Raw genomic sequence first — 17,378 nt, forward strand, 5'->3', positions numbered from 1 at the left:
ATCTTAAAACCAATAATGTCAGTGGCTTAAAATGAAATTTACTTCCAAAAATAAAAGATTTAATATTGATCAAAATATAGAAAGTAATACCTATTGTCTTGCTGTGAAGATCGTATGCCGTTTCAATGTCCATCTAATGCATTAATTTAGGGAGGAATGAGGAGTAAAAATATTTTTAGAATAGAAAAAAGGAGAATAACATGGAGTACTGTAGTAAAAAAGGAACAAGAATATTTAATAATTTAAGAAATGTAAATGTCTATTTGTCTAATTGTGTAAATGATGGTTTGTGTACTGAGATGTCTCTTCATATTTCACCTAAGCCAACTGTCAAGCATGCGTCATTCAGACTTTTCACACTTTCTTGTGTGTGTCAGTCCCAATATCAACGACCAATTTAAGCTATAACCGGTCTCCGGTCTAACTCCGGGTTTTTCCGGTTTTAGACCGGCCTGGACCGGGGACCGGAATTGCCTATATTGAAGGACCGAAGACCGACCCGGAAGAGAATAGGCCCGGTCCGGTCTAGACCGGTCGGTCCGGTTCGGTCCGGTTCACCGGGTCGGGTCACTTTTTGAACAGCCCTATTTGGGAGTATAATGTTGATTAGATGGTAATTGTATGAATATGTGATTATAGGAGGAGATTTCGTAGAGGGGCATTTTTTATTAGATGCTTGTGACGGTTTTTTGATTGGTTATTCCAGGTAGGATTTCCTGCTCAGTTATTGGTTACATGGTTGTGGTTGATGGTTGTTTAATGTTGTTGTGATCTATAACATGTTGGTTTGGTGTTGGAGTTTTTGTTGCATAATTGATTGTATAACTGTCTGTGGTTCTCGAGGTGCATCCTCGGCTGAGTGGAGTCACTTGCGGGAGTGGCGTCACGCCCTTGATTCGCCCTCTGTGGAACCAGCCACAGAGGGGATGTGCACATTAAGGAACATGGGTTATCGCTCGGACGAGATGAGCGGGGCTTAGGTGCGAACAGTTGCGGTCCCCCACTAGCGGTGTGGAATACTTGTTGTGATGAGTATTCTGGAGGTGTGTGGAGTTATGATGGAGATTGGGTGATTTGTGTGTTGTATTTGTTGTATTGTTTTTGTGTAATCAGTAACTGACTCCATTTAATTGTTTTAAAAACTGTGGTGATCCATTCGGGGATGGTGAGCAGTTATTGAGCAGGTATGATATGGACGCGCATGGGATAGCTGGGTTGAGTCACCACGAGATGTCTAGAAGTCTTCCGCTGTGTCTTAAACATTTATTTACCTTAGTTGGTTTATCTTTTTGGAACAGTTGTATTTTCATTTGACAGTTTTAGTATGGATATGTATCGCTTTAAACTTACTTAATAAAGTATGTTCTTTTATGGTCCTTTTGATATACATTGCCTTGGGTAACCGAGATGGTAGCATTTTCGTACATTAGGTGGTCCTGGTAAGACACTTGGTGTATGGGGGTGTCACAGTATCTGGCATGTTAGAAGGCAGTCTGCTTTTTAGATACTTGGGAGTTCCTATAAAAACTACTAGATTGAATGTCCAAGATTATAGACCCTTAATTGACAAAGTGATAGCAAAGATGAGAGGGATTGGGACTAGAAAATTATCATATGCTGGTAGACTTGTCTTAATCAGGTCAGTTCTAAAGACTTTTCACAATTCTTGGGCTTCTATGTTTATTTTGCCTACTGAAGTTATTGCAAGAATTGAGAGCATCTACAGAAACTTCTTATGGGATGGGGGGGTGGATTACATGAGAGCTCCACCAGTCTCTTGGGCTAAAGCTTGTAGACCTTATAAGGAAGGAGGTTTGAGTCTTAATAATGATTACATTTGGAATCAGGCAGCAGTGGGAAAATTAGTGTGGTGGATTTCTTCAAAGGCTGACCATCTACGGCTAAGACAAGCTCCCTGGCAAGATTATGCTTAACCCCTACCCCCCACGCCTCAAGTTGTTGTTGGCGTAATATGCAAAGTCAAGACTGCTTTGGTAGATAACAGTATTATCAGTAGTGGTCTATACGTCAAAAATACTCCATTGCTAAGAAGTATGATAGCTTTCGAGACAAAGGTATAAGAGATGAATAACGAATATAATCCCCGTCTAATAACCTAGATCCCCATTCACCCTAGATAAGAAATTTAGCTACGCATACTAAGAAAATTTACAACAATAATAATAATAATAATAATAATAATAATAACAATAATAATAACAATAATAATAACAACAATAATAACAATAATAATAACAATAATAATAACAATAATAATAACAATAATAACAATAATAATAACAATAATAATAATAATAATAATAATAATAATAATAGAAGACATAGTTAAAGGTATAAGAGATGAATAACGAATATTAAAAGGGAATTGAATGAATACCGTAGTAAATTAAGGATGAACAAAGTCTAGATCCGAAAGTAATAGCAATTATCCTAAACTAAAGATTTCTAAGAGGTTTATGTGTAAAAGTATCGTAACTAGGTAAAATAAGACGTAAAAATACAATAGCGTTCGAATTTGGTATTTATACTAAACATAAACTGATTTAGGAAACTTGCGCAAAACGCCGTCAAACTATTGTATACTCGATCGAGTCTATGCATACTCTATCGAGTACACCACCACTGATCGAGTATATGCTTACTCGATCGAGTATTCCGTGCTTCAGCTCTTTTCTTCTTCTAATCTTCTTCAATTGTCTTCCTTTATTCTTCTAGATTTCCGTGACATGCTTCGTGTGTTCATTCACGCCATCTCCGCGGTGCTTCATTTCATTCCTTTGCTCCACAAATGCATCATTCCTGCATTAAACACCAAATAGCGGAAGTAACAACATTCTAATATAAATGGCATATAAACAATGTAAATTAGCACGAAAATCGTATCAAAAGTAACTAGGGGAGGCATATAAATGTATATAAATATGACTCATCACTCATCAAGTCCGATGGTCCTCTCACGCATCTCGAGGTTTTTTTACGAGTCCCACATTATCCGAGTATTACAATTGGAGAAATCCCCCACGGGTTCCCAGGCAGACCTCACCCTTACAACTTCCAGCTCGGGCGAGCTCATAGTGAAGTCGACTGGGGCAGTCTATTTTCCGCCCTCGGTTAGGCCAAGTGTAATGACCCAATTAGCCCTTAATCATATATTAGTATAAATACCCCTCATTCTCATTACGGTTGATAGTTTGATGCTCACCATTAGAGGGATAATTAGGAAACATCTACTTTAATTAGCATTTTAATTACATTTAATTAGCGTAATTATTCTCCATATTTCCACAATTACTATTAGATCTAGTCTTACAATTAAAGAATTCTTGGGTAGAATTTGAAAAGGGTGACAATTCTTCATTAATCAAAGTGTTTCATCTATTTTATTCTTCATCATTATTATTCATCTCCTTAAGTTTGGTATACTTAATTAATCTTTACTTAATTTCTTGTTAATCTTTGTTAATTACTTTACTTTGATCATCATGTTTTTCATTGCTGTGATGCTTGACAACATTACTTGCATCATTACTATGATGATGAGTGAGTAGTCCTCTAGCAAGGGTTAATGGGGAATAGGGGAATGATTAAAGGGTAGATCCATACTTCATGAGTTTATTTGGTTGATTAAACTGTTGTAAGTTATAGTCTAGTGCACATGTTATGTTTGATGAAATGTTTGCTTGACAACCTCGCATGATTCTCTACCTATTCAACAATACTCGTAAGATCGACTGTCTCGAGAATTGTTAGACCATGCACTAAGTTAGTGGGGAGACCGGGTGTACGCCAGAAGCTAACCCGATTCAACGTATGGACTGCAGGACCAAAAGTTCCAGCCCTACTCTACCATAACCTTGACCAAATACCAAACTCATACCCTTTTGGATTTACCATAAATAAAAAGATCTAGGTTTGGCTTTTATTTTCAGTCTTAAAGACTTAAACTCTTGATTTGCACAAGTCTCGAGATAAAAGTTAATCTTGGGTAAGGCAATTTTACACTAGTATAATTGCGAAACGAATCCAAACACAACCCTCTTGTTATCCACAATAAGTCGAATGAAAAAAAGCTCATATCATATAGTAAGATTTTGCCAATGTAAATTCACTCTTTAGTTATCAGTCAACATGAATGGAAGTCCTCTATATGAACATCTGCAAAGTTCATATCTTTAATGAAAAAACACCCATTTCGGGGATTAATTTATTCTTTCAACAACGAGGTATAACAATCTAATATAAATCCTAGTAACCCTTCGTAGGCTTGGTAGTAAGTCCAAACCCGAATGGGAACAACGGGTCGTAATGCCGGTCACCCACATTCATAGGCAACTGATCAACAGATTTGAACCAAGTCCTGGATAGTTTCCCAGTGAACCCATAATCACCAAACAGAACATCAGCCACACCCTGTCCCTCTGTTCCCGGTAGCCAGGCCGCTACAAGGGCATCCATCTTGCTCACATAGGGCTCGATTACCACAGGCCGACCTGAGACCACAACCACTACACACTTGACGGACCCACATACGTTTTTTATGGTGTTGTATCCCGGGCTGGCAATTGTTAAGTTTAAGCTGTCGCCTTGTGTTTCCGCGTATGAGGGTTCACCTACTACAACTATGGCGTAGGAGAACTTGTTGGATTTGATGTATTTTTGGTTTGGATTCGCTTTGTAGACTACATTTGTTTTTGGGTCAACTGTTTTCTTGATTGCTGTGAGGATTGTTGTTCCTGGAAGATGACCAAATTTGTTAGTGATTTCTCATGCTAGTAAGATACAAAATGGAAGAACAACTCGACCTGGCAACTAACTATATAGAATTTAAACCGACCAACTATATAGCTCGACCCAACCATGTTCAATAGTAAAGTGGAACTAGAAATATTCAAACCTAAATAACAAGCTCTAGTGATTGATAATCTAGGAGTATTTTTCTGAAAACGATTTTGAAGAAAAGATTAGAGGACCACAAAGGCACAAATGAACTACAGTCCATCGAAAAGTGGTACCAGCGTATGATGATTACCTTGAGTGAGGTCGTTGCCACTGAGTCCTTGCCACTCGATCGTCCACCCACCACACTGGTAGCCAAGATTGTCGGCATGACTTCCGGCCACAAGTATCTTGGGTGCTTTCTTAGAAAGGGGCAGCATTGGCTTATATGGACTCTTGCCATTTTTCAGTAGCACCAGTGATTTCCTCACTGCTTCCCTTGCTAGTTCTCTGTGCTCCTGTTTCATTTATGGCAAACACTGACTAGTTTATAACTCTGAAATTTTTATTACAGGATGTGTCTTGTGTTTAAACTTGATTGACTTACCTGACTTCCGAGTTGGTGGATCAGACTTGTATCGGCTAATGGATGCTCAAACAAACCCATCTGAAATTTGACGCGTAAAATCCTTCTGACTGCATCATCAATTCTGGTCATTGGAATGAGATTTTTCTTCACTTGCAAGGTGAGTTCATCAATGAATTCTGTATAGTTGTAAGGAACCATGATCTGCAATGTAGCATAATATTAGTCATATATTTACTATATTCTTGGGCTTTGAAACTGTTATTGAAAAAGGAAGCAAATTGGCATAAATGTAAGATACATTACTAACCATGTCGATACCAGCATGTATACCGGCATGAACGGAGTAGGAATAGTTAGCATGAGCAGGGGAAGTAATCCTGTCAATGCCTTGCCAGTCTGAGATGACAAATCCCTGCCAAAGTAGAATTACACAATTTGTTTTAAAATGCGTTCAACTCCAAGACTAGAAATTTAGTGGTGAATATGATTAGAATGTTACCCTGAATTTCAATTTGTTTTTGAGAAAACCCGTGATAAGATTGTAATTAGCATGCATTTTAAGGCCGTTCCAGCTGGAGTAGGAGACCATGATAGTGGAGACACCGTTGATAATGGCATTATAGTAACCAGGCATGTGAATGCTGAGCAAGCCATGATAGTCTATGACTGTGTTGTTTTCATTGATTCCTTTGGTTGTACCACCATCACCCACATAATGTTTAGCACAAGCTGCAACCTTGCTCCTGAAACCAGGAAAGTCAAAAGTCAACACTGACAGTAACCACCCAACCCACTTAAGCTGCTGAAATCCACGGTTTAATTATTTGTTTCTTAATTATCTATCAACTTGAAGATATAAAATACGGAGTAGGAGTGAGTATATTTATTGCTAAATAAATTACTGTACACAGATATGTATACTTATAATAATAATAATAATAATAATAATAAGATTAGAAGATTTAATGCTCAGATCTTAAGGTAATGCTTAACATGCGGAATTGTGAGACCAGATCTAATAAGTAATAGGGTGTGGAAAGATAATATTTGGCAATGAGCATGCTAAGTTAGTGGGTAGTGGCATAGTGGTGGTGGTCCATGTACCTGTGGATGGATGCAGCGAATTGTGAGACCAGATCTAATAAGTAATAAGTAATCCACACTCCACACTACACTACTACAGGCAAGATTTCCCAACATGATTATAGATAGAGAGGGTGTCGGTGCAATCAATCCATGTTTTGTGATTATTATTATTATTATTATTCAACGTTGGTTTGCTTTAGATATGGATCAGGTCTATTGTTGACTTGTTGTAACCGAGAGATTTCCAACATCTATTGTGAATTTTCTAGCTTCCTAAATCCTAATAGGCGGATTAGCGAGTTTTACTTTTATTACTAAATGGTAATGGTCCATGAATAACCCGAGCACTTACTGTCCACCAACAAAAGGAACACCCTTTGCGTTATGTGGGAGGTCACCCTGTAACCCTGGGATTATTTGAGTCATTTCCTGCACTATTTTGGGGTCTTCACTGTAACTTTCATAACACCTTCCCCATCTCGGATCCCGACAAACCTGTTTTATAAACACACAGGACTGAGTGTCATGACCTGATGATGACGTCGTCAATTCAGAAAAGAATTTGGGGACATACCGCGATGCAAGGAGCAAATACATAAGGAATTCCGGTGGCTCTCACTTCTAACGCCGTTGCTGCTCCAATTCTCTTCACTAGTTGTGGGTCTCTACACCAACATACAAATTGTTATTTCAATCTTAAAAATGTGAGGTTTTCATTCAAAGAATGAATGAATGAATTACCTAGTGGCTCCTAATCCCACATTGTGAGGGAAAATAGTGGCTTTGTAGACGTTGTTGTGACCATGAACAGCATCAATCCCATAAATCATAGGAATCCCAAGTCGTGTCGATAGTGACCCGCTTTGGAACTGGTTCACCATCTTGATCCATGTCTCAGGGGATGCCTTTTTTGCAGGAACACTGCCTCCTCCACTTAACACACTGCCTAATTAAACATACACACACACACCACTCAGTCATCCACATTATTAGCATTAGCTTTATCTCAAAACAATACTGTATTACAAATTGAACACAATGTCATTTTGTGAGTATGTATTATTATTATTACCTATGAAGTACTTGTTCATGACTTTGGTTGAAGCGACACTCCTTTCGATTTGAGTCATTTGACCGATCTTTTCTTCAAGTGTCATACGACCCATTAGATCACTAATTCGAGTATTCAATGCTTGTCTAGGATCTTTGTACTTGATATACTTTGCATTTGTGATTGGTGCACATAAACATGTTGACAACATTATTATTGTCACCCATAAAATCGGATTATTATTTGTACCCATTTTTTGCTTCATTATTCTTGTTCCCTTCATCTAACAAATATAAACAACTAAATTAACACTTCACAAACCAACAATGTTAAGCTTTAATAATGCTAGGACTCATTTGTTTGTTTACAGATAATTGAAACCAAGAGAGTATATTAGACAATATGATCAAATGAGAACAAAATGAGTAGTTTAGAAAAATTTGTGGAGGCCGGGTTGCAAAGTTGACTTTTCAGTAGTGGTATGTATGTACCCACATTATCAAGTAAAGGATCAAGAATAATACTCATATGCTTAAAGAACATTCAACTTCAAAGAAATGGGAACTTATATTATCAAAAGGTTAGACACTTACATCTATCTACCCACATGAAAGAACTTTAATAAAAAATGTAATGAAGAAAAGAATTAAATGGCATCACATGCATGCATATAACCATAGTTGAGGTCTGTGTATTAGTAGATCTACGCCGGTAAAAAGACTCTGCGATTAAATGAGTTCGTTTGTAAGGTCTTCGAGTGAGTTTTCAAAATGGTTGAAAACTCACTTATATTGAAAACTCATCCTCGGCAGACTTTTTATTGTAAGATGGTCCTATTCAAATTTCGTGCACAAATGCACAATAACTAGCATTACTAATACTTAAATGTGGTAGCTAATTAACAATGATAAAATGGGAATGTATGTAATGAAGAACTTACAAAGAGATGACTTAAAGAGAAGTTGGAAGAATACAAGTAGAAAAGATCCAAATGGTAGTGAGCAATGAGTTGTGTGTTAGAAGGGAGGGCATGGCCTATTTATATAAAATGTGATGGCTCTTATCATGTGACTAGGATTATTTCTTTTCCATTCTTGTCTTTGTATTTTTCTTTTCATTTAGAATTCCCAAAAAGATTAGATGATCATGATTTTGAGCTCCACCACGACCGAAATGTGAGCATTGGTTGATAATCTCATACTCCCACCTATTCCGGATAACGGTCCCGTTATTCATTTTTGTCTATTCACTTAACTGTCTCATTGTCCATTTTTAGTAATGGGTTTTCTTACATAATGATTATACTACCCTTATTATTTTTCATTATTTACAACTCAGTCAACCCTTAACTCATCCTATTAGTACTTTTCATTGTCCATTTCCGTCTATTCACTCACTTTCTTAATTCTTGTGTCATTTCAACAATGAGACAGTTATCCGAAATAGGAGAGAGTATTTAGCAAATGAAATAGTAAATGTTACACCATTTTATTCATATATGAAATAATTATAACAGGCTTATAAAGAGAAATTTCTTCAGATTTTACTTATTTTTGAGCATATGTGTATTTTTACGAAGCTTATTATTTCAAACTTTATTTTGTTTTGAGCATAGGAGTATTTTTTCTGAGCTTATTAAAATTTATAAATTAGATTTTTTTTTCCCGTCAAAACTCAAATTTAACTAAGTTTGTATGTAATGTTTTTGAGTTTTATTGTTATTTTTTGAACTTAATGTTTTACTGAATGAACTCAGAAGCTTTACAGTAAAACTCACAATTTTTAAAACAAAACTCAAAAACTTTATTATAATGCATAAATTATAAAATTAGTGGTAGTATATCGGATATATAATCCACTTACTGTGTAAAAGGCCGAAAGTAATAATCGACTTCCTTTTAATTGTATTACATGTAGAGGTGGCGTTTTCTAGTCCGGGCCGGAAAATTGGATCACTCCAGTCAGGGCCGGCCCTGAGGCTTGTTTGGTAGGTAATTGACAAGGGCCCAAGTCTGATAGAGGCCAAATTGCGGAATTAGAAGTCCACTATGTAGGCTATAACCTGAGACCTTTTATCAATTAGAATTATTACATATAACAATTAAGAAAGTAGTATAGTGGTTAATGTTGGACCATATAGATATATGATTAAGTTTTGATAATGACAAGTGTGTGCTTCGTTTTATATATACTCTTGCTCGTAATCGTTTGTTTAGTCTTTGTTAGATTGACTTAGGTTTACAAGTTTAGCAAATAATGTTATAGCGTCCTTGGCTATAACATTGAAGATTTGCGAAGCATCCTTCGAGTAATGTTATAGCAGCTTGAGCTATAACATTGAAGATTCTTAAAGCGTCATAGTAACTGTAATAAGTTTCAAGGATGATGATCACTCAAGCAAAAGGCTCGATCAAGTCTTTAACAAACTCAAGATGAAGAGATTATGATCAAGATAAAGAGAAGATCCTATTCTGAAAATTTCCAGGAAGATTAGCTAGTTTAGGTCTTCATCTAATAACGGTATCTTAAGAAGAAATATTGGGAAAGTAAAGTTATAGCTATTTCACCTATAACTTTACTTACCAAACTTAAAGTTATAGCCGCTTCTACTATAACTTTGAGTAGCAATTTTATGGCATGATTTTAATAATTTTAAAATCAGTTTCAAAATATAAAATTCTTCAAATGCATTTCAAAATCATGTGTGTATATAATAGAGATGAAATATGGATTTTTATAATGAATAATTCGCATTTCTCTATTGGTTAGTAAAACGGCTTATGGGTCGTCATGCTACCTAGAGTTTGCTTGATTATTTGACCTAACCCTAATCCAAGGAATGGATTTTCGACCTAGCTGGACACGACCAAGGGTTCGGCCGCAGAGCTTGAGCCGCTTTGGTTCGTGAGTCCTCTAGTACAAGTAATCTATCAAATTAAATCTAATAATATTTTGATAAGATATTCTTATATCTTAAATATATATTTGATTTGATTTGTTTACTTAACAAAAAATCATAGAGATTAATTTTAGGTAAGATAAGATTTATTTTTATCTTATTTGCTTAATTAAATTATCTCATGGATTAAATTAAGTAAGAGATAAGATTTATTTCTTGTGAAATAATCTTTCATCTCACGGCATCCATTAGGGTTTTGCCTAAACCCTAATCGTCCACTCTACTATAAAAACACATGATAGCCTTTCATTGAAAACAAGCTTTTCGAAATATAAAATTCCTTGCAAACAATTTTGAGTTTATTTCTAATCAGTTATTTTATTGTTTTGCATTTGAAAATCTTTTACGAAAAGTCGTGCTCTTTTATTTGCTTATTATTCTTAAGGTTACGTTATAAAATAATAGTACTTCATATTGTTTCTTACTCGTTCAATTGTGTGAACACTTAGAAGAACAATCAAGTGCTTTCTTAGTAACTTAAGATAGTCACATCGAATATCTAGTGAAATTCAAATTGAGTTATAGCTAGAGTTAGCTATACGAGTTGGGTTGATAATTTTGTAATCCGGGGAAAGGTACTAAAATTATTAATCGAGAATAGTGGACGTAAGCTTCGACATGTGAAGCTGAACCACTTCAAATATCGTGTGTCCTTGCAGTTTTCGTTTTCGTTCATTTCATTACGTTCATAATCACTTAGTTAATTAGTTAAAGTTTAATCAATAAACTTTAAGTAATTAATTGTTTTGATATAAAATAAAAAGTGGGCATAAGTTTTTAAATACACAATTCACCCCCCCCCCCCTCCCCCCCTTCCCCCTCGAGTATTTCGACTGTGATAGACTCTTCAATTAGTATCAGAGCCTCGTGCTCTTGATTGCCTAACCGCAAAGAGGGTAGATCCGTCTATCTTTTTATCTTTTTATTTTTATTCCGCTGCCTTACACGTGTGAAATGGATTCCAAGTATCTTAAGTGTCCTATCTTTGATGGGAAGAATTATGGACTTTGGAAAAATATGATGACACACTATGTAAAAGGACATGAAAGGGAGTGCTGGACGATTATTAAGAATGGACCACACAAAATTGTGGTCGCATCTTCGGAAGGCACTACCTATGAGAAAAAGGAAGAAGACTATATTGAGGCTGATTACAAGAAGGCTGAGAAAAACTTAAAAGTGATAAGCCTGTTACAAAACGGCAGGACATCGACCGAATTCGATCGTTTTTCTTCTTGCTGTAATACCCGCCCTTTTAGAGCCCCTTTGACCAGCGTTGACTGACCTTGGGAATGATAATAGTCCTTAGAAGTGCGTGCCAAGTTACCTTGGGTTGTGAGTTGTGCGTGGTACTCGATAGAGTAGAGGCTACTCGATCGAGTAGCTTGGATACTCGATCGAGTAGGGGGACACTCGATCGAGTATGTGGGACACTCGATCGAGTAACGGGTTTTCAGCGAGGGTTTATAATCGCGTTTTGTTATATCCGCAAATCATTTCCGTCTCATTTCTTCAATCCTTAAGTCGCCTCTTTCCTTTCCCTTCACCATAAAACCTCCATGGAAGCCTTTGAAGGTTCTTGTGCCTTAGAAGAGCATAGCTTGAGTCGGGTAGCGGTCTTTTGCCAGGTTTCTCCTTGGAGGTATGTCGTCATCATCATCTGTATCCTTGTCTTTGCAGTTAGGGTTTGCTTGGTAGTGATAAATGATTGTGTTGTGTATATAGGTGTTGCTTGATTGCTGGATGTTTCGTATGTTGGCATGGAGTGGTTGCAGTTGCTTAAAGGTAGGTTCGCCTACTCAGTTTCTGTAGATGGTCTAGTGTGTCGGTTGTTATGTCGTTGTGGTTGTATTGTGGTTGTATTGTGGTTGTGTTTGTGTGGCAGCATATATACAGTGGTCGGTCGGTATATACAGTTTGTTGGTTGTGTTGTATTGCAGCTGTCTGTGATTGTTTGTCTCTGGTTCTCGAGATGTGTTCTCGGCTGAGTGGAGTCACTTGCGGGAGTGGCTTCACGCCCTAGTTTCGCCCTCCATGGAACCCGCCACGGGAGGGGATGTGCACATTAATGGGACAGGGTTATCGCTCGGTATGATGAACGGGGATTTGGTGGGTACGGCTGCGGTCCCCCACTGGCAGGGCTGGTCCAGTGGACAATCGGTGACGGAGATTTATTGGAGTGGGTGTGCTTGTGTGTGTTCCTGATTGTGTTGTGTTGTGTTGATAGATGTTGTTGATATTGTCATGTCTTATCTCAGTACTGACCTTGTGTGGTTGTCTTGTTGTCTTATGTATCTGCCGTGATCCCTTATGGTGAGCAGTCTGTCTTAGCAGATGTTGATGTTGTTGATAGCTGGAGTCCGGGCAGGGATGAGTCTTCACGAGATTTGATAGTGTTAGAGTGTAGCCAATGAGTTGTACCTTTCTTTTGGTTAAGTTGGTTGTAACGCTTGTAATATAACTATAAATGTTTTTTTATCGACTTTTGATGATTACTTACCTCGGGCAACCGAGATGGTAGCGCCCTTATATGCTAAGGAAGGCCTGGTTAAGGCTCCTCTGAATATGGGGGTGTTACAAAGTGGTATCAGAGCGACGATTTTGGAACCTGTAACAAATGAACCTAATGAACTTAGTGAGTCTAATAAAATGAACCTGGTGTATGTATAATGGGAGCCCCATCTGATGCTAGATTTTGGGTGAGTAGGCGCCCTCATTTCAAAATCTTGGCCTCATTGTACTTAAGCCAGTCACTGGGTATGGGAATGTGGAGTCTGTGTGTATGACTAATGTGTATGTTAATTTCGTTAGAACTACCTGTGGATGAGTTTTATTGAAGTTGGTATGAGCATGGTAGTCGCACTTGAATCGTATATGGTAAAGTTGGATAGAATCAGTGAGCTTATGTGATGTAGGTTTTATTTAATAGAAATGCGTGAAAGTGCGGAAGTGTATGCTGTAATATGAAAGGTGGACGTGTTGGTGTTTACTTTAAGTTGTTGATAATAGCGAACCTATATGAGTTTATAATTTCTGTCGTAGCTATAATGATGATAGTTAAGGAAGTGTTGAGATATAGTACGAGAATTGGTAATTAGTGATGCGTATATACAATGCTTGGTGATTGAAACTTTCCGCTGTTTAATGATTAATTGGTGTAGAATAATTTTGTTTATGTTGAAATTGGAACTTGGTAAGCTTTAATTTGTTTGTGTGGAATATACTTGGATGACATAAAGATATTTGTCGTTAATTAGATGCTTTATATTGATGTGAGCACGAGTTTGCTAGCCATGCGGTAAGCTGAGTCTAAGTATGATATGGTGACGTAATTATGTAAGTGAATGACTTAGAAGCAGGTAAACCGAGTTGGGTAAATTGTTGTAGCGTAATATGACATGAATCTTATTTGATGAGACGTATGATATGCTTGAGTAGTAATGGTAATACATGAATGAGTATGATGACTAGTGACGAATTCCGAACATGGTTTGGAATCGACGCGCAGTGTTGTTTTTGCAGGAATCTTCAAATTATTTCGTACTTCTGACCGAGTACTTAACCTTACTTGACCGAGTGCGAGTGCTTACTAGACCGAGTAGACCTCACTCGATCTAGTTAGGAAGCTATGACGTCGGGGTGTGGGAATTTTCTGCAGACACTCGACGAAATAGCACCTACTCGATCGAGTAGAGGGCACTCGATCGAGTACCCTAGGCACTCGATCGAGTAGGCTGCAGTACCGAGCTTCTTTCGGGTTTCTTAAAACCCTTATTTCTTCTTTCTCTCCTCATTCTATCCTCTTATTTCGAACCCTAAACCTAAATCTCTCACAAAACTCTCCTCTCTTCTAGTGTGGGTGATGATTAAGTTGGGTATTTGCTTGTTAATTTCGTTCTTTTACTTTCCCTATCTAATCAAGGTATGATTTCCTTCCTTATTTACATGTTTCTATTACTTTGAATTTGTTGGAACGATGGTGTAATCTGAAATTTTCGATTCATATGGACGAATCAATGCTTTTAATTGCTTGTAATTGTTGTAATGTGAATCATATGCTTCCCTTCCATGATTATTGGTGATTAGTTGCTTCAAAAATAGTATTGAAATTGCCAAATTGAAGCCGAAATTTTCTAGGGTTACAAAATCAAAAATTTATTTTGGTTGTTTTATATAGGTTGGATGATGAAATTGAGTACTACATGTGTGTAGATACCTCATTTCTGCACCTCTCGCAAACCACCCGGTGATGATTGGGCCGCATGTTTGCTATGCGGAATGATTTGTGACAGTTTGTAAGTTTATCGTCAAGTGATTGCTCAAATACTAATGTCTACCTCTTAGTTGTCATCTACGTGCCGATACGGTCGTTTTGGCAGTAATTAGAGTACATTTGGAGTCCGGGCCTAAAACCGTCTTCATTTTCTAAAAACCGTCAAATCCCGAGTCAAAGCAATGTGCTTGTCTACCTAAGGTTAGGATGTCATAAAATGTTGAGATTATATCTCATTTTGAGTCACATGTCACTTCTTTAGGCTAAACTTAAAAGTTTACATTACAAAATGTGCATTTCATTTAGCTAAAATGACAACCCAAACTTTAGGCCCGTTTTACGAGGTGATAACGACTTTTTTGTGTCAGGCCTATTTCACAGAAAGTTCTAGATCTCTTTCTCTTAGCTTTCCAACGCCACCGAAATCACCTTATTTCGAGTCTTGTAGAGAAAGTTATGCCTAAAATACGACAGGCTGTCAAACGCGCTTTCTTGCGCAGGAGGAACCCGCTGAGGAAAGGACGCAGCAAGTGTTGCGCCTCTTCCAAGGGACGCAGCACCTGCTGTGCCTTTTCCTCAAGGCTTTCTTTTTGTCCAAGTTTCCGTGTTTAACCTAAGTCGGTTATTTCCGGATCTTTCTTTCCGTATCCTACTCTTACCATAATTCCGTCGTGTGATTAGTATAAATAGGAGCGTTCGCTCCTCATATTTCTCACGCGAGTGTCCGTCCTTCTCTTCTCCTTTTGCATTCTAGACTTTTGTTCTTACTTTTTGGCGTCTACGTGCTTGAACATTCGACCACGTAAGCTCGGATCCTTCTGAGTACCAGCCTCGTTTGCATGACCGACCAATTTGACCAACTCCACATCAATCAACTTAATTAATCTATTCGTTTTCCTCTTACGAGGGCACTTTCTTTACATTCGCGTCGAGCATCACTAATCGATATCTTAGTCCTTCTCGTTTCATCAAACATGTAAGTCTGAGGGTGTAAATCTCTCTTTTATCTATTGTTATTTACCTTTTTTTGTATCATCATCAATTGTAAGGTTTATGTCGAAAACATCTCTTAAAACCGATTTCTAAAACCGTGCTTTAAAACCTCTTTTTACGGATTTCCAGAAGACAAACCGTCGAGAAAGGACGCAGCAACTGCTGCGCCTCTTCGAAGGAGCGCAGTTTCTGCTGCGCCTCTTCGTGAGGCTGCCGCAGTTCCTGATTCCTTTCTTCTTCATTCGTCCTCTGTAATTCGTCAAATTCTTTATTTGTTTCGCTTATTTCTCGTTAATTCTTTGATACGATAGCATAATCATCTCATATTGTAGATACCCGTATCCGTCGATATTGGAATTTATAGAGAACCCGACAAACACCCGATGATGATAGGACACATGTATTCTTTAGTTGTCATTGTCATTATTTGGAGCTCGTTTTACGATGTAGAATGGGCGTCGTCGATGAAGTATTTTATTAATTTAAATGATATTTAAATTAATGTTTCTTAAGTGAGTTCATTTTATTAATTTAAATGATATTTAAATTAAAGTCTTTTTAAAGTGATTTCAATTTAATTTATTTTATTTTGAATTTATTTTCCCAAGTTTATTTTATTGAAAATAAAATAAATAATTGATTTGAAAAATCATTTTATGAGTATATTTGGTTTGAAAAATCATTTATTTTAATGTGTTAATTGATTTGAAAAATCGATTTAAAAATCGAAAAGAACTCGTTTCAACCACACGTTTTTGAGCTCGATTTTAGCTCGGTTTTTGAGCCCGTTTTCTTTACGAGTTGGCACGAATATCGAGTACACTAATCAACCTAAGCCTCTACCCATCCACCCCAGTTCGAACCCCCATAACCACGGCCCAAATCCCATCCTAAACACCCCCCAACAGCCCGCGCAAACACAAAACAGCCCCCTGTTTTGCAGCTCAAACCCCGAGCCCAAAACCCGCTCCAAACACCACCAAAACCCGTACCCATTAACCCTAACCCATACCCTAATATCCTACCCATATTACCTTACCTTAATCACCAAGAAAACCCCCCATACGAACCCTAGAAAACCCCCCAAAAGCTGCTGGACAGCAGCTATGCTCAGCCGAGCCCGTCTGCCTCTCCTCTCTTTTAACCTACTTTAACTCCCTATAAATACCCACCCTTCACCATACATTCAGACCTCTAAGTTCTCGATACATCCTACCTTCACTCAAAAGCTTTAAACCTCAGAAACAAACCCTAATTGCCTCTCAAAAACCTTCCACAAAACCGACATCCAAACTGAAACAGTTTGTGTGTCCTCTTCGAAAAACAATTCGTTCCTCCTTCAAACCTCCATCAAAACTCGAGTTTCTTGTTCCTAATTAACCATATAACATCCATCTACACATTAGACAAAGATTTACGAGCCAAATTGCCCTTGAGAGTACACGAAATCCCTCGAAAAACAGTGTTATACACTCTGTTTTTCGCGATTTGTTCCTGTCTGTCCAGTTCTGTTTGTGCTCGTTTTCCGTGCCCAATAACTCAAAACGAGCAGGGGTTGCTTTAAGATATCTGTTCTCCTCTCTTTCTAGTTTTCAAAACATCTTTTAAATCGAATTTTCATCGTGAAACGAGAGAGAAATCGCTGTTTGAAAGTTGCTGTCCAGATTCGATAAAAACGTGTTGTTTGCTT

At 37.5% G+C, this 17,378-nt stretch overlaps 1 protein-coding gene across 1 annotated transcript; it reads right to left on the bottom strand.

The window, feature by feature from the left end:
- Positions 1 to 4,081: 4,081 nt before the first annotated feature.
- On the bottom strand, positions 4,082 to 8,624 carry LOC141606812 (uncharacterized). The gene is made up of 10 exons (XM_074426140.1): positions 8,404 to 8,624; positions 7,485 to 7,746; positions 7,154 to 7,358; positions 6,987 to 7,077; positions 6,765 to 6,907; positions 5,826 to 6,069; positions 5,634 to 5,738; positions 5,345 to 5,527; positions 5,051 to 5,255; positions 4,082 to 4,754 (listed from the first exon to the last, which is right to left on the bottom strand). The coding sequence occupies exons 2-10, from the start codon at positions 7,744 to 7,746 to the stop codon at positions 4,267 to 4,269; spliced, it is 1,926 nt and encodes a 641-aa protein (XP_074282241.1). The 5' UTR covers positions 8,404 to 8,624; the 3' UTR covers positions 4,082 to 4,266.
- Positions 8,625 to 17,378: the final 8,754 nt, after the last annotated feature.

This window comes from Silene latifolia, chromosome 1, assembly GCF_048544455.1.
Source record: "Silene latifolia isolate original U9 population chromosome 1, ASM4854445v1, whole genome shotgun sequence".
Classification (NCBI taxonomy): Eukaryota; Viridiplantae; Streptophyta; class Magnoliopsida; order Caryophyllales; family Caryophyllaceae; genus Silene; species Silene latifolia.

Coding starts and splice junctions, on each gene's coding strand:
- LOC141606812 (XM_074426140.1), bottom strand. CDS start 7,746: ATGAAGGGAACAAGAATAATGAAGCAAAAAATGGGTACAAATAATAAT. Junction 5,528..5,633: donor TACATGCTGGTATCGACATG/GTTAGTAATGTA, acceptor GCTACATTGCAG/ATCATGGTTCCTTACAACTA. Junction 5,256..5,344: donor TCCACCAACTCGGAAGTCAG/GTAAGTCAATCA, acceptor TAAATGAAACAG/GAGCACAGAGAACTAGCAAG.